Below are 20,222 nucleotides of genomic sequence, written 5' to 3'. Positions count from 1 at the left end.
GTTCCTTTTATGCAAACATAGTGTATTTTAATTTAGCAAAGTGAACTTTACCATATTCTAAAGGCACTATCTTCTCAAATTAAATCAGGAAATATTACAGTTGTTTCATTTTTTTATTTCTTTGTTCCTGTTATTCTAAAAAATAAAGACCTTAATGACATAATTGTCTAGGAAGTGACATCATTTTGGAGGGAAAACAGCATAAACTTGAATTCCGTGATGTAGCCTAAAAGTATCTTTATTGTGGACAACCATATAAAGGCATTTATTTTACATTAGCTTTTGCGCAGCATTTGAACCAGTTTTGTTGTAATTTTTGTAAATATTGTTTTTATATATATATATATATATATATATATATATATATATATATATATATATATATATATATATATATATAGATATAAATGTAAATAAATAATTAAAAGCCTGTTCTAGTATCTTCAATCCCCCCACCCTAAAAATGCCAGTAAGGAAATGTAACGCATGGTTTCTTTGTTTGTTTTTTAACGCATGGTTTGTGAGTGTTTATCTATCTGCACACTCCCGCACTGCTGCTCAGTCTGAGCTCTGATTGGCTGTGTCTCCTGGCTGCAAGACAGACTTCACTCTGATTGGCCCAAAGTTTGTTCACGCATCTCTTTCATTGATGTGAGTCAGTGTGCGGTCAGCAGCGCGTCTGGATGGAGAGAATCACTTCAGCTTCACAATGAATGAGGGCCATCAGCGCTGACGGAGCACTGTGCTGGAGTCATTTACTTACTTTCACAGCAAAACGAATCAATTGCAACTCACTAGGTCGGAATAACGATGTCAGAACTATGGAGACTGTCATTTTGCGTGTCATTTCTTTCCCTGGCGATCGCAAACTCCTCCTCGGTCAGTCATCAGATCATCAGGTCTCCTGAGATGTCTCATGATCTCATCCATCCTCCACAAAGCAGGAGCAAACCGCAGAGACAGCGACATCAGAGCAACTCAACGAGAATACAGATAGATGTAAAAGGGTGAGTGTCTTAATTGAAGTCAACTCAAAAGTCTGTACATGACATGTTTGTGGTGATATTGTGGGTAAATGATTGAATGCATGTGAATATGTGACCTTAAACAACAGTGTGGAAACTAAATAGACCTCTATTAGCCTATAATTAGCATATATATATATATATATATATATATATATATATATATATATATATATATATATATATATATATATTAGGGCTGTCAAACGATTAATCACATCCAAAATAAAAGTTTGTGTTTACATAATTTATGTCTGTGTATGGAGTATAATTATTTTCTATATATAAATAGCCTACACACACATGCATATATATATTTAAGAAAATGTGTTATTCATATATAAAATATTTATATATAATATAAATTATATATAATATAAATATATATACACAGTATATACATGCAAATATTTCTTAAATATATACATGCATGTGTGTGTATTTATATATAGAAAATAATTATACACCGTACACACACATGTATTATGTAAAAACAAACTTTTATTTTGGATGCGATTAATCGCGATTAATCGTTTGACAGCCCTAATATATATATAATATATATATATATATATAAAATGTAAATTCACACTCTTCAAACTAAATTTTTTTTTTGCATCAAATTATTCATTAACAAATAATTTTCAGTTTTAAAGTGAACTCAACCTTTAACAGAACGTTAAAGGGTTAGTTCACCCAAAACTGAAAATTAAAGGGTTAGTTCACCCAAAACTGAAAATTAAAGGGTTAGTTCACCCAAAACTGAAAATTATTCGTTCATTTACTCACCCTCAAGCCATAATGGGACCTAAACCTTTATAATGGGAGTGAATAGAGCCTGAGTTTGAGAAGCTCCATAAAAGCTCATCCATCCATCATAAAAGTAATCCATTAATAAAGTTAATAAAGGCCTTCTGAAGCGAAGCCTTGCATTTTTGCAAGAAAAACATCCATATTTATAACTTTATAAACTGGTAACGGCCATTCGCGAGTCAGAAGAGTGACCTCTGACCCGACGGCGTAAGCTCAGGTGAGAGTAGACACCTCTCGCGGTTCAAACAAACAGGCAACAAACTCAAGCTCATCCCACATTTCTCTTTAAAAAATCGCGTTGTAGACTTCTAATTCGTGACCAGTGTTTTGTTTTTCTCAATCTTTTGTGCCTCCGCGTTCGTCAATATGTCATGCGTCGGGTCAGAGGTCACTCTCCAGCCGGAACTAGACTCGCGTACGGCCGTTACTGGAAACCAGTGATTATAGTATATATAAGTTATAAATATGGATATTTTTCTTATAAAAACGCACCGCTTCGCTTCAGAAGGCTTGTATTATCCACTGGAGTTGTATGGATTACTTTTATGATGGATGGATGCACTTTTTTGGGCTTCAAAATCTAAGGTACCTGAAAGAGCCAGGATATTTTTTAGTATAACTCCGATTGTGTTTGGCTGAAAGAAGAAAGTCATATACACCTAGGAGGATGGCTTGAGGGTGAGTAAATTATGGGATAATTTTAAGTTTTGTGGGAAATAACCCCTTACATTTGACATCAATAGAACGTTTTCATTTCACAAAAAAGTTCTTTATAGTGAAAAGAATTTTTATTTAAAAAAAAAAAAATGTTAACCCATTATTTTTAAGAGAGTACAGGTTCAATTATGGTTCAAAGAACCTTTAGAGCAAAATTCCTATTTTTCGGTAACTGCTAGAATCTGATTCCAAAAGGATTCTTATTTGATCCCATTAGGATTCTTTAGGATCGGTTGCAAATAATGATTGGATTTCCATGTCTTTGGCCTTGTAAAGATGGACCATAACTCCAAATAATAAAATGCTAATGCACTTGGTATTCAATTAGTAATCAGTCTTTTAGATTGTATTTCCCTCTGTTATACTATTGCTTGTAAAGGAGTAACATGTTGTTTCCCTCACCTCACCCTCATCTTGACCTGGCACTGAGACCGCTGTGGTTTTCTCTATGCCCAGTTTACAGGCCCAGTGAGACACAGCAGAGCACTTTACTTCAATCAAAGCTCTTTATAGAACCAGAATGACATGAAAACACTGGCCTGTCTTTTGTTCACAGTTGTAACAGTCAGTCAGATGTTTCTCGAGACTCACTCCGGAAGTGTTGATCCTTCAAGCAATGAGAGGAATTCCTGATTATCCTGAAAAGTTGGAGACTTAGTGACTGGTCTTTGTAAGCCATAACAGAGCAGGAAATTACTTACCCTTCTATTCATATTCATTTTGAGGGAGCCAAAACGCCACTGAACCTTTGTAAGAGTTCACCAAGGATGCACCACTGCTCTTCTGTAACAATCCCACCTCCTCTGGACTTCATCGTGCTTTCAGGTCAGCCGAGGACATTGACTGTGGAAACGCGTCCACCCCGGGGCAATGGGGTTTGGCGGAGGGGGAACATGGTAGCGTTTCTTTCACAGCCCTGGAAGGAGAACCAGCAAGGAAGCAATAGCCGTCTCGGTTAACTATTGACCCGATATAAGGGGCTTTCTCACCGGGTAGTTCTTGGAATAACCACCAGGATGGTTCCCTGAAAACTAATTTACTCCTACTCCAGAGTCGGTCTAAACCAGCACTATAGGAACTACCAGTCAGACGTTAGTGTTCGCCGATTGACCGAACGCACACGAAACACCAGCACCCGCCATTTTTATCATATGCATACGCTAATACCTTTTCATTACTGTCTACTTTCTACGTATAACAGTTATATCTAATAACGAATTAGACAGGACTGTTAGACAGATCGTAAACGGAGAATGCTCGGGCTCTGGCGTTCTCAGCGCCGTCAAAATAAAAGTCACAACAACAAGTGCGGCTTACGTCACTTCAGAGTTCTGAATGCAATGTGGAAAATGTTCCTAAGGGAACCATTAGTTCCTCCTAAAGGAGTTCCTACTAGAACTAAAATCGTTCCTAGTTCCTGCGGTGCGAACACGCCAAAATCCAGGATCTTCCACCAATAGTTCTAGGAAATTTGAAAAGGTTCCTCCGGTGCGAAAGCCCCTATAGTCCGGCTTTGAGTTACCCACTTCTAGCCAAAATAATCTTGAATTTGGTTACATGTTGTTCTTGTCAAAATAACTTGTGAGATGTGTGATATCCCATCATGTAATCAAAGTCAACAGTGATTACAAGGCGTTTGGTTTCATTTCTATGACATGTTCAATGTGCGTCTATTCTTGTGCTATGGTTAGATGTCTGTTAAATTTTCAATGACAGCCCAAATTTTGCCTTGTTTTAGCCTATAGACATCCGGGCTGTGTTCGGATGGGTATTAGACGTCTTTTATATGTAAAATTGCTTGCTGGTGTTGTGGAGTAATGCTAACAGGCCGAATGCAGGTTCAACAGTTCAGAGCTCATGAAGGCCAAGCGCAGCAAATGGCTTCATTTCAGAGCGCATCAACAGAGCCTTTCACACCTCGAGATCTCAGAGGGAGACAAAAACATGATTATTTCCTCCTTTTTTGATGGAGGTGCCAAGCAAAGTGGGAGCTTTGTGACGGTCCTGCAGTTAACCCACATGTTTGACCTTGAGGACCGCTGTTGAGCTTTTATTGAAGCTTCTCCATGGCTCTCTGTTACGAGGTGCTGGAAAAAAGAGCCGGGGCCAAGAAGCAAACCATAAACTTTTTCTTTTTTTGTATTGCACAAAAGTAAATAACATTTTTGAAATATAAAAGGTTCATTTGTAATCTTTATTTTACGGCCTGTGCTCCCAGTAGTGTTGGAGGTGCAGAGGTTTGCTCGTTTGGAAGATGTAAAGTTTTGCTCACTGCCTTGTTTCTTTGCGTTCTGCTCACACAGAGAAAACACAGAGCTGATGGACGGCCTGTAGGCCGAGGGAATGAGACACATGTGGGTGTAAAGAACAGATGTTTTATTCTTTACATGATATCCGAAAGCCATCCTAATCCTCCTTCAATATTAGTTGATTTTACGTTTTCACAAAAATGACAGTTCTGTCATCATTTACTCGCCCTCATGGCATTATAAACCTATAAGGCTTTAAGCCTTTAAGTATAATGCATTATAAAGATATTCATAATGCATATTATAATAATGCATTATATCTTTTTGTACATAATTGTAACCAAAATTAAAATGCATTATAATTTTTGCAGATCTGAAATTGGTTGTTTGTCATGCATTTGCATTATACTTACTAATGTTATATTCAATAAGTATTATAATGTGGTTACAATTAATCATGAGATCATACAATGTACTGTATAAGGTGCATTATTAATATACTTTTATAATGCATTATATATAAAGGCTTTAAAGTGAAGTGTTACAGACTTTTGTTCTACTGTGGAACACAAAAAGAGATATTTAGCAGAATGTCCAAGCTGCTCTTTTCCATACAATGACAGTGAATGTTGATCACGGCTGTTTCTAGTTCCGATCGATCCACTTTCATTGTGTGCAAAAGAGCAGCTCTGGAACAACATAAGGGAGTAAGAGACTCTTTATTGGTGAACAATTCCTTTAACATGTCCAAATTGTTTTGTTTCTTTTTTAAGCGTATTAAAAAGTTGTCTGCCGTAGCCATGTGAACAGAATAAACACAGACATCTTTGATCACTATCAGGTCTTTCTGTAATGGGATATTCTTAGCTCTGTAAACATCTCTCACGTCTCATTGGGAATGTATCGTTTAGGTGTCGACTCCACATTAAAACCCAAACTGGGTACAGAAGTCGATGGCAGCTTTCCATTCTGTCAGTGCAGAATCTTCCCTATTTGGGTCTAATAGGGGCCCAAATGAAGGGTCGAGGCCTTTATTTAGAGATCAGACAGACAGACGGATGGTAAAAGGTCTCAGTGTTATGAGACATCTCAGCACAGCTTCAGTTTAAAGGGATAGTTCAGCCAAAAATCAAAACAATGTCATCATTTACTCACGTCATGTTGCTCCAAACCAGTATAGCTTTCTCTTTTACAAAGAAGATTGTACTATTTACTCTTTCATACGCTAGATGAGCACTAGCCTTCAAAAACTCACGCAAGGGAAATAAAAGCTTCATGCGGTTCATTTAACTCATTCTCGTGAGTCATTGAGAATCACTGAGTCAGTGAGTAATGAAAAAATCATTCTGAACTGAATCTATTGATTCATTGAAAAGATTTGACTCAAAAATTATTTGGATGTTATTGCTTATTACATGAACACGCTAAAGACGGGTGGATTCAAGTTTTTAATTGAAAAACATCTTAAAATTTGGCAGGGCTGCCAACTCTCACGCATTGAGCGTGAGACTTACGCAATTGACACTTTTCACACGCTCTCACGCCACACATCCATTTTCTCACGCACAGAAAAACTGCGGAGCAAAGAGGTACTTTTAATATTAAACTAATTCTCAGCTCTAAGATTCCGTCAATTTTATTACGAAATTCAGACAAAAATACGTTTGGCGCTTGTAAATGTGACGTGACAGATCGCTGAGCGCCTCAGTTCAAGAGCATGTGAACCGATCATCTGTTACTTTATTATTTAAAGATGCAGTACAACTTACCGAAAGTATACATACATAATATCGAAATTAGTGTTTTTCAACCACGGAAAGAGGTCAATATAACAGCAGGAGAACAATTATGCCACATAACGTTACATTTACCTCAGGAAAGCCATTTAATGACCATACTATAGCATGTTAATTGAATGGAAACAATAGCTAGAGAGGAGATTTTGCTGAGCACTATATTACATATTTATTATATTTTTACTTATGTCATTAAATAATTTTAATTTATTATAACAAAAACTGCATTATATTTAATTTAATTTGTTATTTTTAACCTTTAATAATACCAGCAGATTGGGCCCTCTATGTTTACAGCATTAGGTGAGATTATTTTTTTAAATAAAATTTTAAATAAACATGTATCCAAATTAGTCAATATTGAATCAAAATCGGAATCAAATCACAAGAATGGAATTGAAATCTTGAAATTTTTGTCAAGCAATAATAAAAACTGTATCCTACCAGTCATTGTACAATGTAAACATTGTAACATGTTGTCACTAAACTTCATAAAATTCTATTTAGTTACCAAATGTTTTGACAATCACAATTACACTTATTGTGATGCAATATTTGTTTTTACATCCCCCCCCCAAAAAAATCTCACTCCAAGCTAAACTCAAAAGTTGCAGCCCTGATTTGGTCTGTTCAACACACAAAACTTGGAATACAGCGCTGAAGTCATAATGACTGATACCTATTATTTTTTGGTACTTTTGCATTATTTTTGATGCTTCAGATTTCATTGTAAATGCATGCAAAAGCAAACAAACAAACAAACGCCATATGAGTTTTTAATTGACATGGGGCTAATTTTCAATTTTGCGTGAACTATCCCTTTACGGATGCCTTTTTTTTCTGTTGTCAAGAGAAAGAGAAATTTTAAAATGTGCCATTTTTTATTGTTTCACAAATTAATTTTGGTATCTCATTCACAAGCAGTTAAAAAAAAATGTTGCAGCATAATATCAGCAGAGAAGTTTAAAGCTCACATATTGATCAAAATGGCTTTATTTAGTGATTGTAGTTAAATCTCAAAGTCTGTGTGCGCCGAGTTAGCTTTGATCCCTCTCCGAAGGTTAAAGGTCATCCTGACCTCCACGTATCCGGGATGGCCCATGCCAGCTCTGTCTCAGTCGGCTTACGCTGCACATCATCCCGAGTTCCAACAGAAGCCACACAATAAAGGCACATACTGTAACTAATTAGCAAATCCCAGCCGACGCTACAGAAGGGTCGTGTTTCTGCGCTTTTAAAGCAAGCGTTCAGGATGGGCTTGTGTTAGCGTGCTAATTGCCTTTTCTCGCAAACGCAGCTATATAAACAGATGCGGCCCAGGAGCCTGAAGAAGACTCCTAATCCAGCAAAGTTTACCCACCAGTCGGGACAGCCAACGCCACTGTGGGAAAAACAATATTTCTCATGTGTATGGGCACCGGGAGGACGGAGGCCCGACGAGGGGGGCGTCTATAACAAACTCGCTCCCCCCCTTCATTTTTATTCATCGCCGCTATTTGTCCAAGCTGAATACAACACGGGGTGAAGGGTCAGCTTAAACCCAAGGCTATTCACTCAGTCCAATGCATCTTAAGGGGCCCAGGGCCACGGATTGTAAGTCTTTTAAAATCGTGCTTTCAGAAGTGGTTAAAATGTGATTATGCCGGACAGATTGATTTGGCATGGAGCCTGGAAAGGTGAAATGCAAGTGAAAACAATTTTCACTTGTATTTTAAAGACAAGCAGACTCTATGCTTGTGCACTGTGGCATGTGACGATCTTTACTTTTTTATTTTTGTTCTTGTCACTCGTAGAGCTTCACCCTTGATCTCTCCGTCTCTGACACTCTTGATCTCTGTCCGCTTTCCTCCAGGCCCAACGTCTGTGGCACCAGGTGCTGTTATTCATGGCTAGTCAACCCCAAGACCAAGCAGTGCACAAAACGTGAGTATCTTTTCAGGGCCATTCTGATGCTTTTATACATTTCTATTATGTTCATAGAAAGAGATGCTTGTACAGCTGCCAGTACTGCATCTGGCTCGAATCCTCTTCATTTGTGTGATTCTGAGGCAGTGAACTGAAGTGTCAGCACAGCTGCGAGCCCAACAACTTCATGACCAGAAGCGGAAACATGTACTAAACCACTGATTCTCAACCTTTTATATTACCCCCCCCCCACACACACACACACACACAACACAATTCATAAACCCGATATAAAATATTAACAGAACTATCTTTAGTATATAATATATGAACTGTAATACATTGTAATACATTGTAATACATTAGTAATTACTAAATAAATATTCAAATGTAATATATTATTAAGTTAAGTCTTTTTATGATTCCAGAAGTTTGAAAAACTTAAAAATTGTTATTGAGGGAATTTTTGTTCAGTCTACATCGTTTTTTATGATTTTAATAAAGTCAGATTGTATTAATATATTTATTATTTAAATGTACACTTGTAAATAATTACATGATCAATAAGCTGTGACAACATGTAAAACATTTCAATTTAAATGACCTTAAACTGGCTTAAAAAATTAGTTAAACCTTGTATAACTTATAATTAAATTGCTTAACTTAACATCCAAGTTGATTGTATATATATATATATATACTGTATATATAATAAAAACATAAAAATATTATTATATTAATGTGTTATATTAATAGTGTGTGTGTGTGTGTGTGTGATAATTTTAACAGAAATATAATAAAACTTTAATACAAATAATGGCGTCATCCTGCGTCCACACCCCCTGGTTGAGAATCAGAACGAATGAAGTCACAAAACAAAGCTTGCAGTAGATATAAGATTTAACACTGACATTTACAGTCAGCCAATTCTGATTCTGTATTGTTTTAATGTAATATGCTGTTATTATTACTTGTTTTATGTCATGCGTTCAGTCTTGAGCAGATGATTATTGATGAAGACCCCTCAGAGTGCGTTCCCATCTGACAGGCATTACATGAAACAGTTTTGTGTTACTTAATTGAGTCCATATTCAGTTTTCAATTAATGCTCATAAATTCAGGTCGGAGATTAAAATCTGTTCTGAATTTGCACTGTGCACAGTGTTCATCGTTCCAGTGTGTTATTCGAAAAACTGTTTGCGTCTTTCTATGTTTTATTGATTGATTTTATTAGGCTCATGTGGGTTATATAATATGTTAAAGATTTTTATGTATATTACGTTCATGCATCTTACTAACAGCAGTAAAAATGTACTTTATGTCTGTTTATTTGGATGCCTGAACTTTATAACAATCCTTTCCTGTAAGTAGGCCAAACCTTTGAATGCCATGTTGAGGCAGCGCCTGAGCTCATACGCACAATTAATCCAGTCCCTCAGCTTACAATTATAATCTACACCTTCCTAATCCTTATGTAGCTAGATTTACCATCTTATAGCTCACCCCTTGACCCATGGGCCTTTAAAGGGCCAGTGCAACTCAAAATACTTCAACTGGATATGTGTTGTGCCCAAAAAAAAAAAAAAAAAAAAAAACATCCCAAAAAATTTGCTCAGGAAAACAATATAGCTTTAAATGCTATGCAAAGTAGTGGAAACCCATTAATAGAATGGAAAAATAGTTTCTTTGTTGTTCTCCCACTAGCAAGATGTCATCCGCGCTGCCATAATAAAGCAGTCTGTCGCCGGGCGAACATCTGTCAGTGTCGTCCAGGCTTCCACGGCCATCGCTGTGAACATGCTAACGACAACCCGACCTCCAGCACCTGGTTTGAGGCACAGCCTGGTCCCATCGAACACTCGTACACCACCACCACGGCAACAGTTACCATGGCAACGCCTGTATCCACCACCATCCACAGCAACATCTCCACATCTGCCTCCAGCCCAGATGCAAGAAAGACGCACTCATTACGCTGGCAGCCGCCCAGGTGAGTGAACTCTTCAGAAGTGATGTGCTGTACACTAAAGTGGCTATATTGGTAAAAAAGTGCTGCTAGCTTACACTGGTAATGGAAATTCATGCTGAGCATGTTGCATTATGGCATACAGTATTTCATGCAGCATTGTTTGGGATTTGCCTACAGGAGGCGCTCTCATACTGCAAATACACTGTATGCATGCAGATTGCAGAATTTGAATTTGTCATATTTTATTGAAGATTTTTCTTATGCATAACTGGCTCTTCTTAAACAACTGGTATAACAGTGTTATTGGAAGTTTTTTTCAACTCAGCTAGTCATGTCTGGAGTCTTTCATTTTAAACTTATCAAAATTACTGTGCACAATTTTTGTTAAATGGAAAAAATGACATAGTGCGCCTTTAAGTGTTTATAAAACAATCGTTTGAGATTTGCTGCCACAAAGTGGAAAAATTACAGTTAACCGTATGTGTTTTGACTAAAAATACAGATAAAGGTACTGCAATGAAATCACTTTTTCCCCCATATCTTACTTAATGTTGAAAATATACATAAAACAGCAAATTAAGTATGCCATTTAAAGTATCAAGCACATAAATTAACAAACAGACAAAAAAATAAAGCAAGAGAAGGATATGATATAGATGGCAAACAGTTGGTCTAAACAACATTTACATTGTAAATGTACTTTTAATTTAAAGAATGTTTTCAAGTGGATTTTTTATTCCAGTTTGTGGACATTCTTTTCACAAAAGAAACAAATTGTGTGTGTTACTCGGATTTGCCTACAGGAGGCGCTCTCATACTCCAAATTCATATAGCCATCCGACTCTACTTCACTCACTGCCGGCACAAGACTGTGTGAAGTAACTACTATGAAAGTAAGTGTAGTAAGTGGGAAGAATCCTGCGGCACTTAAATCTTCTTGAAGGATTCTTCTTGTTTACTAAAGGATTGTAAATCCATCCATACGGTAAACAGCTGTTACGTCTTAGGTATATGTTTTCTTTCTTTATACAGAGACCTTAAGTAACCCTTATCTTCTCACAGCTCGCTCTCCACCCTGAAATGAAAAATAACGCTATCTCTAATCTCACCTAATGTTTTTCCAAGGTGGATAATGTGGAGTAGAAGATGTACTGCTCACTCTCAAACTGACATGTGTATTTTAACTGGCTGACCCATAGGCAGATGCTTCTTTTATATTGTATTCAGATGACAGAGGATGCAAAAGAACTAAAGGTTGTGAAGAAAAGTGTTATGATTGGAGAGCCACACCTCATCTGATCTCAGATTGATGCAGCAACGAATGCCATAAAGTTAAGAAGTCTTGCCCTTGTTGGAAGACTCTGATCAGAGCTTTGATATTCAAGATGGAATAGATTTACTTGTGAAAGTGTATATGCGGTCATGGTTAAGAAATAGTTTATGACACACCAATGTCTCATCTTGCAACATCTTGATTTAGATGTTTTTATGGTGAATAAAAGACAAGAAAAGTGTTTAGCTTATTGTTTAATGCGAGGGTTTTCACAAGGAGATCCACAAAACAACAACAGTTTGTTGGTGAATTAGCCAAAGTAATAATAAACAAACTCACAAAATGTGTTGAACTTTGTGAAGAACAAGTGTTTGAATTGTGTGGGGAATCTTGTGGCGATTTCAGTTTGCATGATAATATTGCCTGTCAGAGAATAATCTACACACCTTACTATTTTAAGACACTAGTTTTCCTCCAATACAGTTCAGTTATAACTTATTTAACAATATAATTACTAGTACCGGAACCTGGAATTTTTCAAGTCCCCCTGTAGTGAAAATCAAGGTTTTAATGTTGTTTATATGTCTATATTGTGTTTTTAATATGCTTCAAGACAAACCATGTGTAAATTCGTAAGTCGACACCATTGCTGAGTAATTTCTCTTTAAAACTGCAGTGACAGTCTCAAAAACACGCTTTGAAATCGCTGGTGTTTCTGACGTCACAAACTACCTTGTAACCAATCAGATCAACGTGTGATCGTCAACCAGTGGATCTCTGAGCTGAGTGAGTGAGTGGAGGCAGGGCTCATTTGCATATTCATAGAACAGCATATACGAAAAATTTTATAAGGAAAAATAAGTCATTTTGGTGATCAAAGATGAGTTTTAAGGGATACAATTATTGACTACAGAGGACTTTAACTTTGGGAAAATCCCTTAATATTATCGGTATCTAATACCGTTTTCAATACCACAGGGAAAAAATTGCCACAACATTAAGGACAAAACATTTGAACTGTATGTAAGTTCTTTTATTTTTGACCATAATCTATTGTCTTAACTAAAACTCTGCTATCTGTGATTATTCAGGCCTGATAGCTGAGTGGGATTATATAATAATACTTATAATAATCTCTAAAACAGGAATATATTACTATTGTAAAACAAACTCTGTAAAATAAAAAAGGAAAATTATTTCAAAATAAGTACCTATGCTTTATTGTTTTCACTTGGAAGAGTTAAACCCTCAATTTTTTATTTATAAAAAAAAAAAAAAAAAAAAAAAAAAAAAATCTGTATTTTGGCAACATTAAACCAATAAAGTTTGGTTTTGTGTCCTAGTTTGAGAGATTTACTGCCTTTCTTTGAGGTCGATTAGACCCTCTCAAACTGTTGAGCAAGTCCTCTGGTGAACCTAAGCTTGGGAAGGAAGGGCCTGCCCTGTGGAAACAGTTCTCGCACAATAGACTATTGAAAGACTCCATTATGGGTCAGTTTCAATGATCTACCTGACGGGCCAATGTTGCATACACACTCTGTGCTGACAGCCCTGCAATTTCCCCATCTTTCAACAGTTTTTATATCACATTCAATGTGTGAACTAGATTTGTCAGATAAGTCCTCAGTGTTTGAAAGTCCCGAGGCCTGGCAACTAAACCCAGAACTGGTAAAGCAAGCAAGTTCTGCTTTTATATCCATGGCTTTTCAAGTAAGATATGAATGCTTACATTTGTCCGCTATGAAAGGAATGTGCTCTACATATGTATTTTAGAAACCTCTTTGTCTGAAATGTTGTCTAAAAGGTAGTAAATCATCACAATGGGGTTTATAGGAAATGTCCCAAGTTTGTTAGCTGTTTAAGGGATTTTTTATAGCATAAAATAAATTAAAGAATGGAAATATTAGTGCACCACAAAAACAGAAATATGACGTGGTTCTTTTGTTGACAATCCAAAAAGAATATTGCACTTGGATGAAATCATTTAATTTTTTGATTCAGAGACATTGTCTACATTTGAAAAATAGAGTATGTGACTGATTATCATTATGGTTCAATTTGCTGGAGCTCAGTGCAAATCTAGGAGTACCACAGGGCTCTGTATTAGGACCTATCCAGTTGTTCTATATCATGGTTTTCTGTGAATGAGTCCTCTCTCAAATCGTCTCCTATGGCGCCAAGGGTGTTTATGCTGAGTGAGTGTGTGTATAGCACATGCAGAGTTGGAAAGGTTGCATGTAAAATGGAAATGGCCAATGCATGTTTTATAGGCTGTTTGCTGTTGACCTAAACTCACGTCAGCTTGTTTTCACTGTAAATTATCTCTGTTTGGGAAAATGAGCTCATGCTCAAAAGTCCATGCCAAAAAGGTTTTCCACATGTGCATCTGTACAATTGTACAGGAAACCACTGCAAGAATAAATTTGGTAATTTCTCTCTGTTGGCTGTGGAGTTCTTTTCATTATTTTAGTGGACCATTAAAGGGGGGGGGGGGGGGGTGAAACACTCAGTTTCAGTCAAGAGTACCTATAGAGTACCTATAGAGTAGTATTGCATCCTTCATATCTCCAAAAAGTCTTTAGTTTTATTATATTTATAAAAGAAAGATAGGCTGTACCGAGTCTTTCCGGAAAAAAACGAGCGGCTGGAGGCGTGCCGTGTGGGCGGTGTTTATGCGCCGATAGCTAACAACACACAGACATTTGAAGCAGTTTTACTCACCGCCTGCGGTTCCAACGCACGACCGTGAACCTTTATCGTTGGGACTGCTCCATCCTTAAGCATTAGATGATCTGCAAATCCGGCGTCGAACTGGGCCTTGTTTATAAAACAATCATCGTCGAAATGCAGGGAACAAACAAAGTCCTGTGACTGCAGCCAGCACAGCGCTTTGATGGGCGTACTGCTTTCGCTCTCTCGCTCTGGTCTTCCGGGAGAAGTGCCCTTAGGACCCGTATAAGGAAATTCCGCCGCATCTGACGTCACACATGCCCATACTCGAAAAAAACGTTCCGAAACTTGTGACAAACCAGAAGGAGTATTTTTGGCACAGAAATACTCCATCAAACGTACAACTTAATTTTTGAAACTTTGTCCATGTTTAGCATGGGAATCCAACTCTTTAACAGTGTAAAAAACTCAGTATGCATGAAATAGCATTTCACCCCCCCATTTAAGGACAATTTGAATTCAAATCAGAATTGTCCGCCTACTTGAATGACTAGTTTTGACTAGAAGGACTTCTTGTGAATGTGAAAACGAAAAATATGAATCAGAATTCTAAAATAAAGTAGAATAGTTGGCATTTATACAGCCATACTGTACAAGCCACCTCAGTTTGTGAAGCTTGATTATGTTGTTCGCTAGAAATAATTTACATTTACATCAAAAATACATACTTTGATCTTTATAAATGTTGCAATATATCCATCTCCATCCATCTTCTTCCGCTTATCCGGGGCCGGGTCGCGGGGGCAGCAGTCTAAGCAGAGATACCCAGACTTCCCTCTCCCTAGACACTTCCTCCAGCTCTTCCAGAGGAATACCGAGGCGTTCCCAGGAAAGCGGGGAGACATAATCCCCCCAGCATGTCCTAAGTCTTCCCCGGGGTCTCCTCCCGGTGGGACATGCCCAGAACACCTCCCTGGGAAGGCGTCCAGGAGGCATGCGGAATAGATGCCCGAGCCACCTCAGCTGACCCCTCTCGATGTGGAGGAGCAGCGGCTCTACTCTGAGCTCCTCCCGAGTGACCAAGCTCCTCATCTCTAAGGGAGCGCCCAGTCACCCTGCGGAGAAAGCTCATTTCGGCCGCCTGTATCCGGGATCTTGTCCTTTCGGTCATGACCCACAGCTCATGACCATAGGTGAGAGTAGGAACGTAGATTGACTGGTAAATTAAGAGCTTCGCCTTGCAGCTCAGCTCCTTCTTCACCATGACAGACCGGTACATCGACCGCATTACTCCAGAAGCTGCACTGATCCGTCTGTCGATCTCTCGTTCCATCCTTCCTTCACTCGTGAACAAGACCCCAAGATACTTGAACTCCTCCATTTGAGGCAGGAACTCTCCACCAACCTGAAGCGAGCAAGCCAACCTTTTCTGACTGAGAACCATGGCCTCGGACTAGGACAGGGATAGGCAACTCCGGTCCTGGAGGGCCACTGTCCTGCAGAGTTTAGCTCCAACCCTAATTAAACACACCTGAACAAGGCAATCAATGTTTTCAGAATTACTAGATAGATCACCGTGATTTTGCCAAGTAAGACATATTCCTGGATCAACATATTTTGTTGATCCTGGAATAACATTCCTCTCCCAAAATTTAGTCCTTACCCTATCCCTACCCCTAAACCTAACCCTACCCATAACTTTTCCCTAAAATCAGAGGGAAATGATAGGTGAATAACACTGATGTCGAAGCACCTCACCCTGGTTCTAAGCCTAAACTTGACATAAACTGTAAACTTGTCCCTCAAATCTGATTGGTTGATTGGAAAGTTGTTCCAGGATCAACAAAGATGTTGATCCAGGAACATGTGGTACTTGGTGAAATCATGTTCACCATAGATACAGGCAGGTGAGTTTTTATCAGGGCTGAAGCTAAACTCTGCAGGACAGTGGCCCTCCAGGACCGAAGTTGCCTATCCCTGGACTAGGAGGTGCTGATTCTCATCCCAGCCGCTTCACACTTGGTTGCAAACCATCCCAGTGCACGCTGGAGGTCCTGGTCTGATGAGGCCAACATGACAACATCATCCACAAAAAGCAGAGAAGAAATCGTGTGGTACCCAAACCGGACACCCTCCGGCCCCTGGCTGCGCCTAGAAATCCTGTCCATAAAAATTATGAACAGAACCGGTGACAAAGGGCAGCACGGAGTCCAACACGCACCGGGAACAAGTCTGACTTACTTCCGGCAATGTGAACCAAGCTCCTGCTCTGGTCGTACAGGGACCGGACAGCCCCTAACAGAGGGCCCCGGACCCCATACTCCCAGAGCACCCTCCACAATTGCAATACATTTCTTTAAAATATCTATAACTGTCTATACTTATTCTAGTTTGTACAGAGAGTGATTTTACTAGTGTTGCTTTTATTTCTTCTGAACTTTTAACTGTGGATTTATTTTTGCATTTTAAAGGGCTTTCTCATCATCCATAGGTTTTTTGTTTTGCTTTGTGTTGCAGCTTAAAAGAGGCCGAGTCAGTCCTGTTGAAGAGAGCGCTGTCCAGTGGAACTGGTGGAGAGAAGATCACGAGTGCTATACTGAAACACATTGAATCAGAGCGAAGCAGACTGGAGTCTTCATCCTCTTCTGGAGAAACCAAACTCTCCAGCACCAAAACCTTCCAGACTCAACGTGGCCAGTACACACTCCTTTACACAGCAGGTCAGTCCAAGCCGGGGAGAAATCGCGAACAATCTAATGTTTTAGGAAAACATACACCTCATATTCTTCGCTGTAGGAATGAACATTTCAAATGAGATCCTGTTAATACTTAAATGGTTTCTTAGACAGCAATGAGATTAAATGAAGAGCAAATTAGATCTCAAAAAATGTATTAAACTGTGTCTGAAATCAAACGTCAGAAATTTCATTATGATATCAAACTCAAAGACCAAACAATCTGACTGTATGTTTCACATTTTGTTTTTTACGGTCTTACAGTATATCAACAATTTATTTATTAGTGTTTATTTTCTTTATTTGTATTCAGATTTTTATTTTAGGAAAAACATCTGAGACAAAGTTGAGCCTCAAATGAAGCATAAGTGAACTCCTTTTTGTCTCCTGGGTTATGAAAGCGCAACCACTGAGCAATGCAATTTTCCTCTGGCTGACAAGCATCTTTTAGCTTTTTGAAACATAGCAAAACTGTTAAAGAAGAAATCTGCGTATGGATGTCTCATACATAGAGTAACTGATAGATTTGTGAAGGCTTGAAGGGAAAAGCAATTTTCTACTTCTAGTAATATTAGTATAACCTACTGAAAACAATTCCAATTGTACTTTTTAAGACACTGGTTGTCAACCAGCACACTTCCAAGGAGGCTTCAAGATTATATTTCTTATTTAAATCCACTTCCTCAACAACAGATTCAACCAGGGTTCCCATGGTCTGGAAAAACCTGGATATATGAGGTTGCTTTCTTTTAAAAGTGTGGTTTCTAGACCTGGAAAGATCATGTAAATTAATGGAATCTCCTTGAGCATTTTTATTATGAATATACATATTTATAGTTATGCCAAGATCTAAAATGTTTGGTAACACTTTACAATAAGGTCTCATTAGTTGACTATCATTAACTAACAATGAACAGTTGTATTTTTATTAACTACCATTAAGTTAACAAATGTAACTTTATAGTAAAGTGTTACCAAGTATTTTATCAGGTACTAATTGAGAGCAAAATATATTTTGGAAAATCCTTATCTGTCATCTTTGTCCAGTAAATCACGAACAATTGGAAAAGTCACGGGGCTTGAGAATGTTGTTGTGGACTTTTGATTCCAACATGTTAACCTTTTATTTGCCAGAAGCAGCTCTGGCTTCAAAGCAGCAGGCCTGAGTAGAGAATATCTTGTTTTAATAATTTGGCCTGTTTCCTGGTTTTAAAACTTTTGTGCCGTGATAAGGTTTATCTGCCTGTAGATGTGGACTAGTTTGCATGGAGGCCGTCCTCGATACGCTATTGTTGCATATTCCTGCCATTGTTTAGTTTGGCCCAGAGGTGACGCTGCAGTAATCACTCAGGAGATGGATGTGCTGTTTTGCTTATGGGAACCCCTGTGTCTCCATGACCTCATAACACATTTGTTGCTTATCTCTAGATTTATAGTCTTTAAGCCCTTGAATATGAAGCTGTAGCTGATAAGTAAAGCTCTGTGGAGATGAAACTTTAAATGGCATGTTACAGCAATTCATGGAATTCACTTCAAATCGATCATAATGTCGTTATTTAAGTAGGGTTATTATCATTAACTAAAACTATATTTTTTATGACTTTTGTTAAAATAAACATTAACTGAAATAAAATTAAATATAAATAAAAACTTAAAATCTAAAACTTATTTTATTTCAGTTAGTTACCAAGGCAACATTTCTAATTTTTTTAGTTTTTTAAGTTGATGCACTAAAATAAGCTTAAAGGTGCATTGCGCAACATTTCATGTTAAAAATACCCGTTTTTCTAACCCATACATGCTTAAACAATTGCCTGATGGGCTGAATGAGCCCTTCTCTGATCACTGCGATTGCCTCTATAATCCTGTACTGTAAAATAAATAAGAGGGATTCGGGTCGGAATTTGAGACTGGGCGTGACGTCATGCGCGTTCAGTTGCAGTGTTGCAGTTTCGCTTGTCGCCAGAGGGGGCATAGTTCTGCAAAAACTCAGAGACTTGCGCAATGCACCTTTAAGCTTAGTTTTAAAAAAAAGTCTCTATTTTTTTTATTAGATTTTAGTTTAAATACTTAAAAACTGTATAGACACATTTAATAAAACATTATAAAAATGACAAAAACACAACAAAGTTACTAAAACTTTAACTACAATGAAAACGAAAACAGAAAATATCAAAATAAAATCTAATAAAAAAAATCACAAAAACTATAATAGTAGTCTATATCAATGATAAAAATTAAAACCATAAAAAAGTTTTAATTACTTGAAATAAAATAAACATTAACTGAAATAAAAAAAAAAAAAATTAAAAAACTTAAACTTGTTTAAAGTCAGACAGTTGCCAACATTTACATTTTTTTTTTAGTTTATGTTGAAGTACTAAAATATTTTTTTTAAAAACATGTCTATATATTATAAGATTTACACACATTTATAAAATATTTGAAAAATAAAAATAACAAAAACAACAAAATGACTAAAAGTTTGACTAAAACTAAAATGAAAGCAGAAAATATTAAAATTAAATCTATTTCAAAATATTGACAAAAAACTATAATAGTACTAGTCTATATCAATGATAACTAAAATACAATTAACTTGAAATAAAATAAACTAACTAAAATAATATAAAATTTGTAAAAATAAATACATGAAGTACTAATATATATATATATTAAAACATGTCTATATATTATAAGTTTTACACACATTTATACAATTTATGTAACAAAATGACTAAAACTTTGACTAAAATTAAAATGGAAACTAAATTCTAATTCCATAACATCTAAGACCCTAAAGACCCTAAAATGCCACTGTTATGAAGAAGTTGCAGCTGAAGAATATCTGAGCTGTGGTTATTTTGGGTTTCCTGAGCTTGTCTTTTCAGTTTCTCTGTAGCTGAGCATGGTGTTATGTAATGAAGTGTGTTCTGAAGCCCACAAATATTCCCAAGAGGCCCTTCCTAACACCAGTCCGGGCCTTTAAATCCAGATCCAGCTGTAAACACCCCTGGACTGCCGTAACCTCAGGGCTTCCCTGTCCTCTCCGTCCGACAGCACGTTAACT

General features: G+C 37.3%; 1 protein-coding gene across 2 annotated transcripts in view; it reads left to right on the top strand.

Moving 5' to 3' along the window:
- The first annotated feature begins 667 nt into the window (after positions 1 to 667).
- Positions 668 to 20,222, top strand: part of ltbp4 (latent transforming growth factor beta binding protein 4) — a 100,785-nt gene continuing 81,230 nt past the window's right edge. Inside the window, exons 1-4 of one of the 2 annotated variants that reach the window (XM_079873329.1) lie at positions 668 to 1,007; positions 8,453 to 8,523; positions 10,210 to 10,495; positions 16,935 to 17,137. In XM_079873329.1, the coding sequence (XP_079729455.1) occupies positions 811 to 1,007; positions 8,453 to 8,523; positions 10,210 to 10,495; positions 16,935 to 17,137 (757 nt within the window). In that variant the 5' untranslated portion in view covers positions 668 to 810. The remainder of the gene's footprint in view (positions 1,008 to 8,452; positions 8,524 to 10,209; positions 10,496 to 16,934; positions 17,138 to 20,222) is intronic. The other variant, XM_079873330.1, reaches the window with a different exon arrangement.

This window comes from Squalius cephalus (assembly GCF_949319135.1).
Source record: "Squalius cephalus genome assembly, chromosome: 6".
In the NCBI taxonomy this organism is placed as follows: domain Eukaryota; kingdom Metazoa; phylum Chordata; class Actinopteri; order Cypriniformes; family Leuciscidae; genus Squalius; species Squalius cephalus.
The sequence above is the reverse complement of the archived record's forward strand: the minus strand, read 5'-3'. Positions and strand labels throughout refer to the sequence as shown.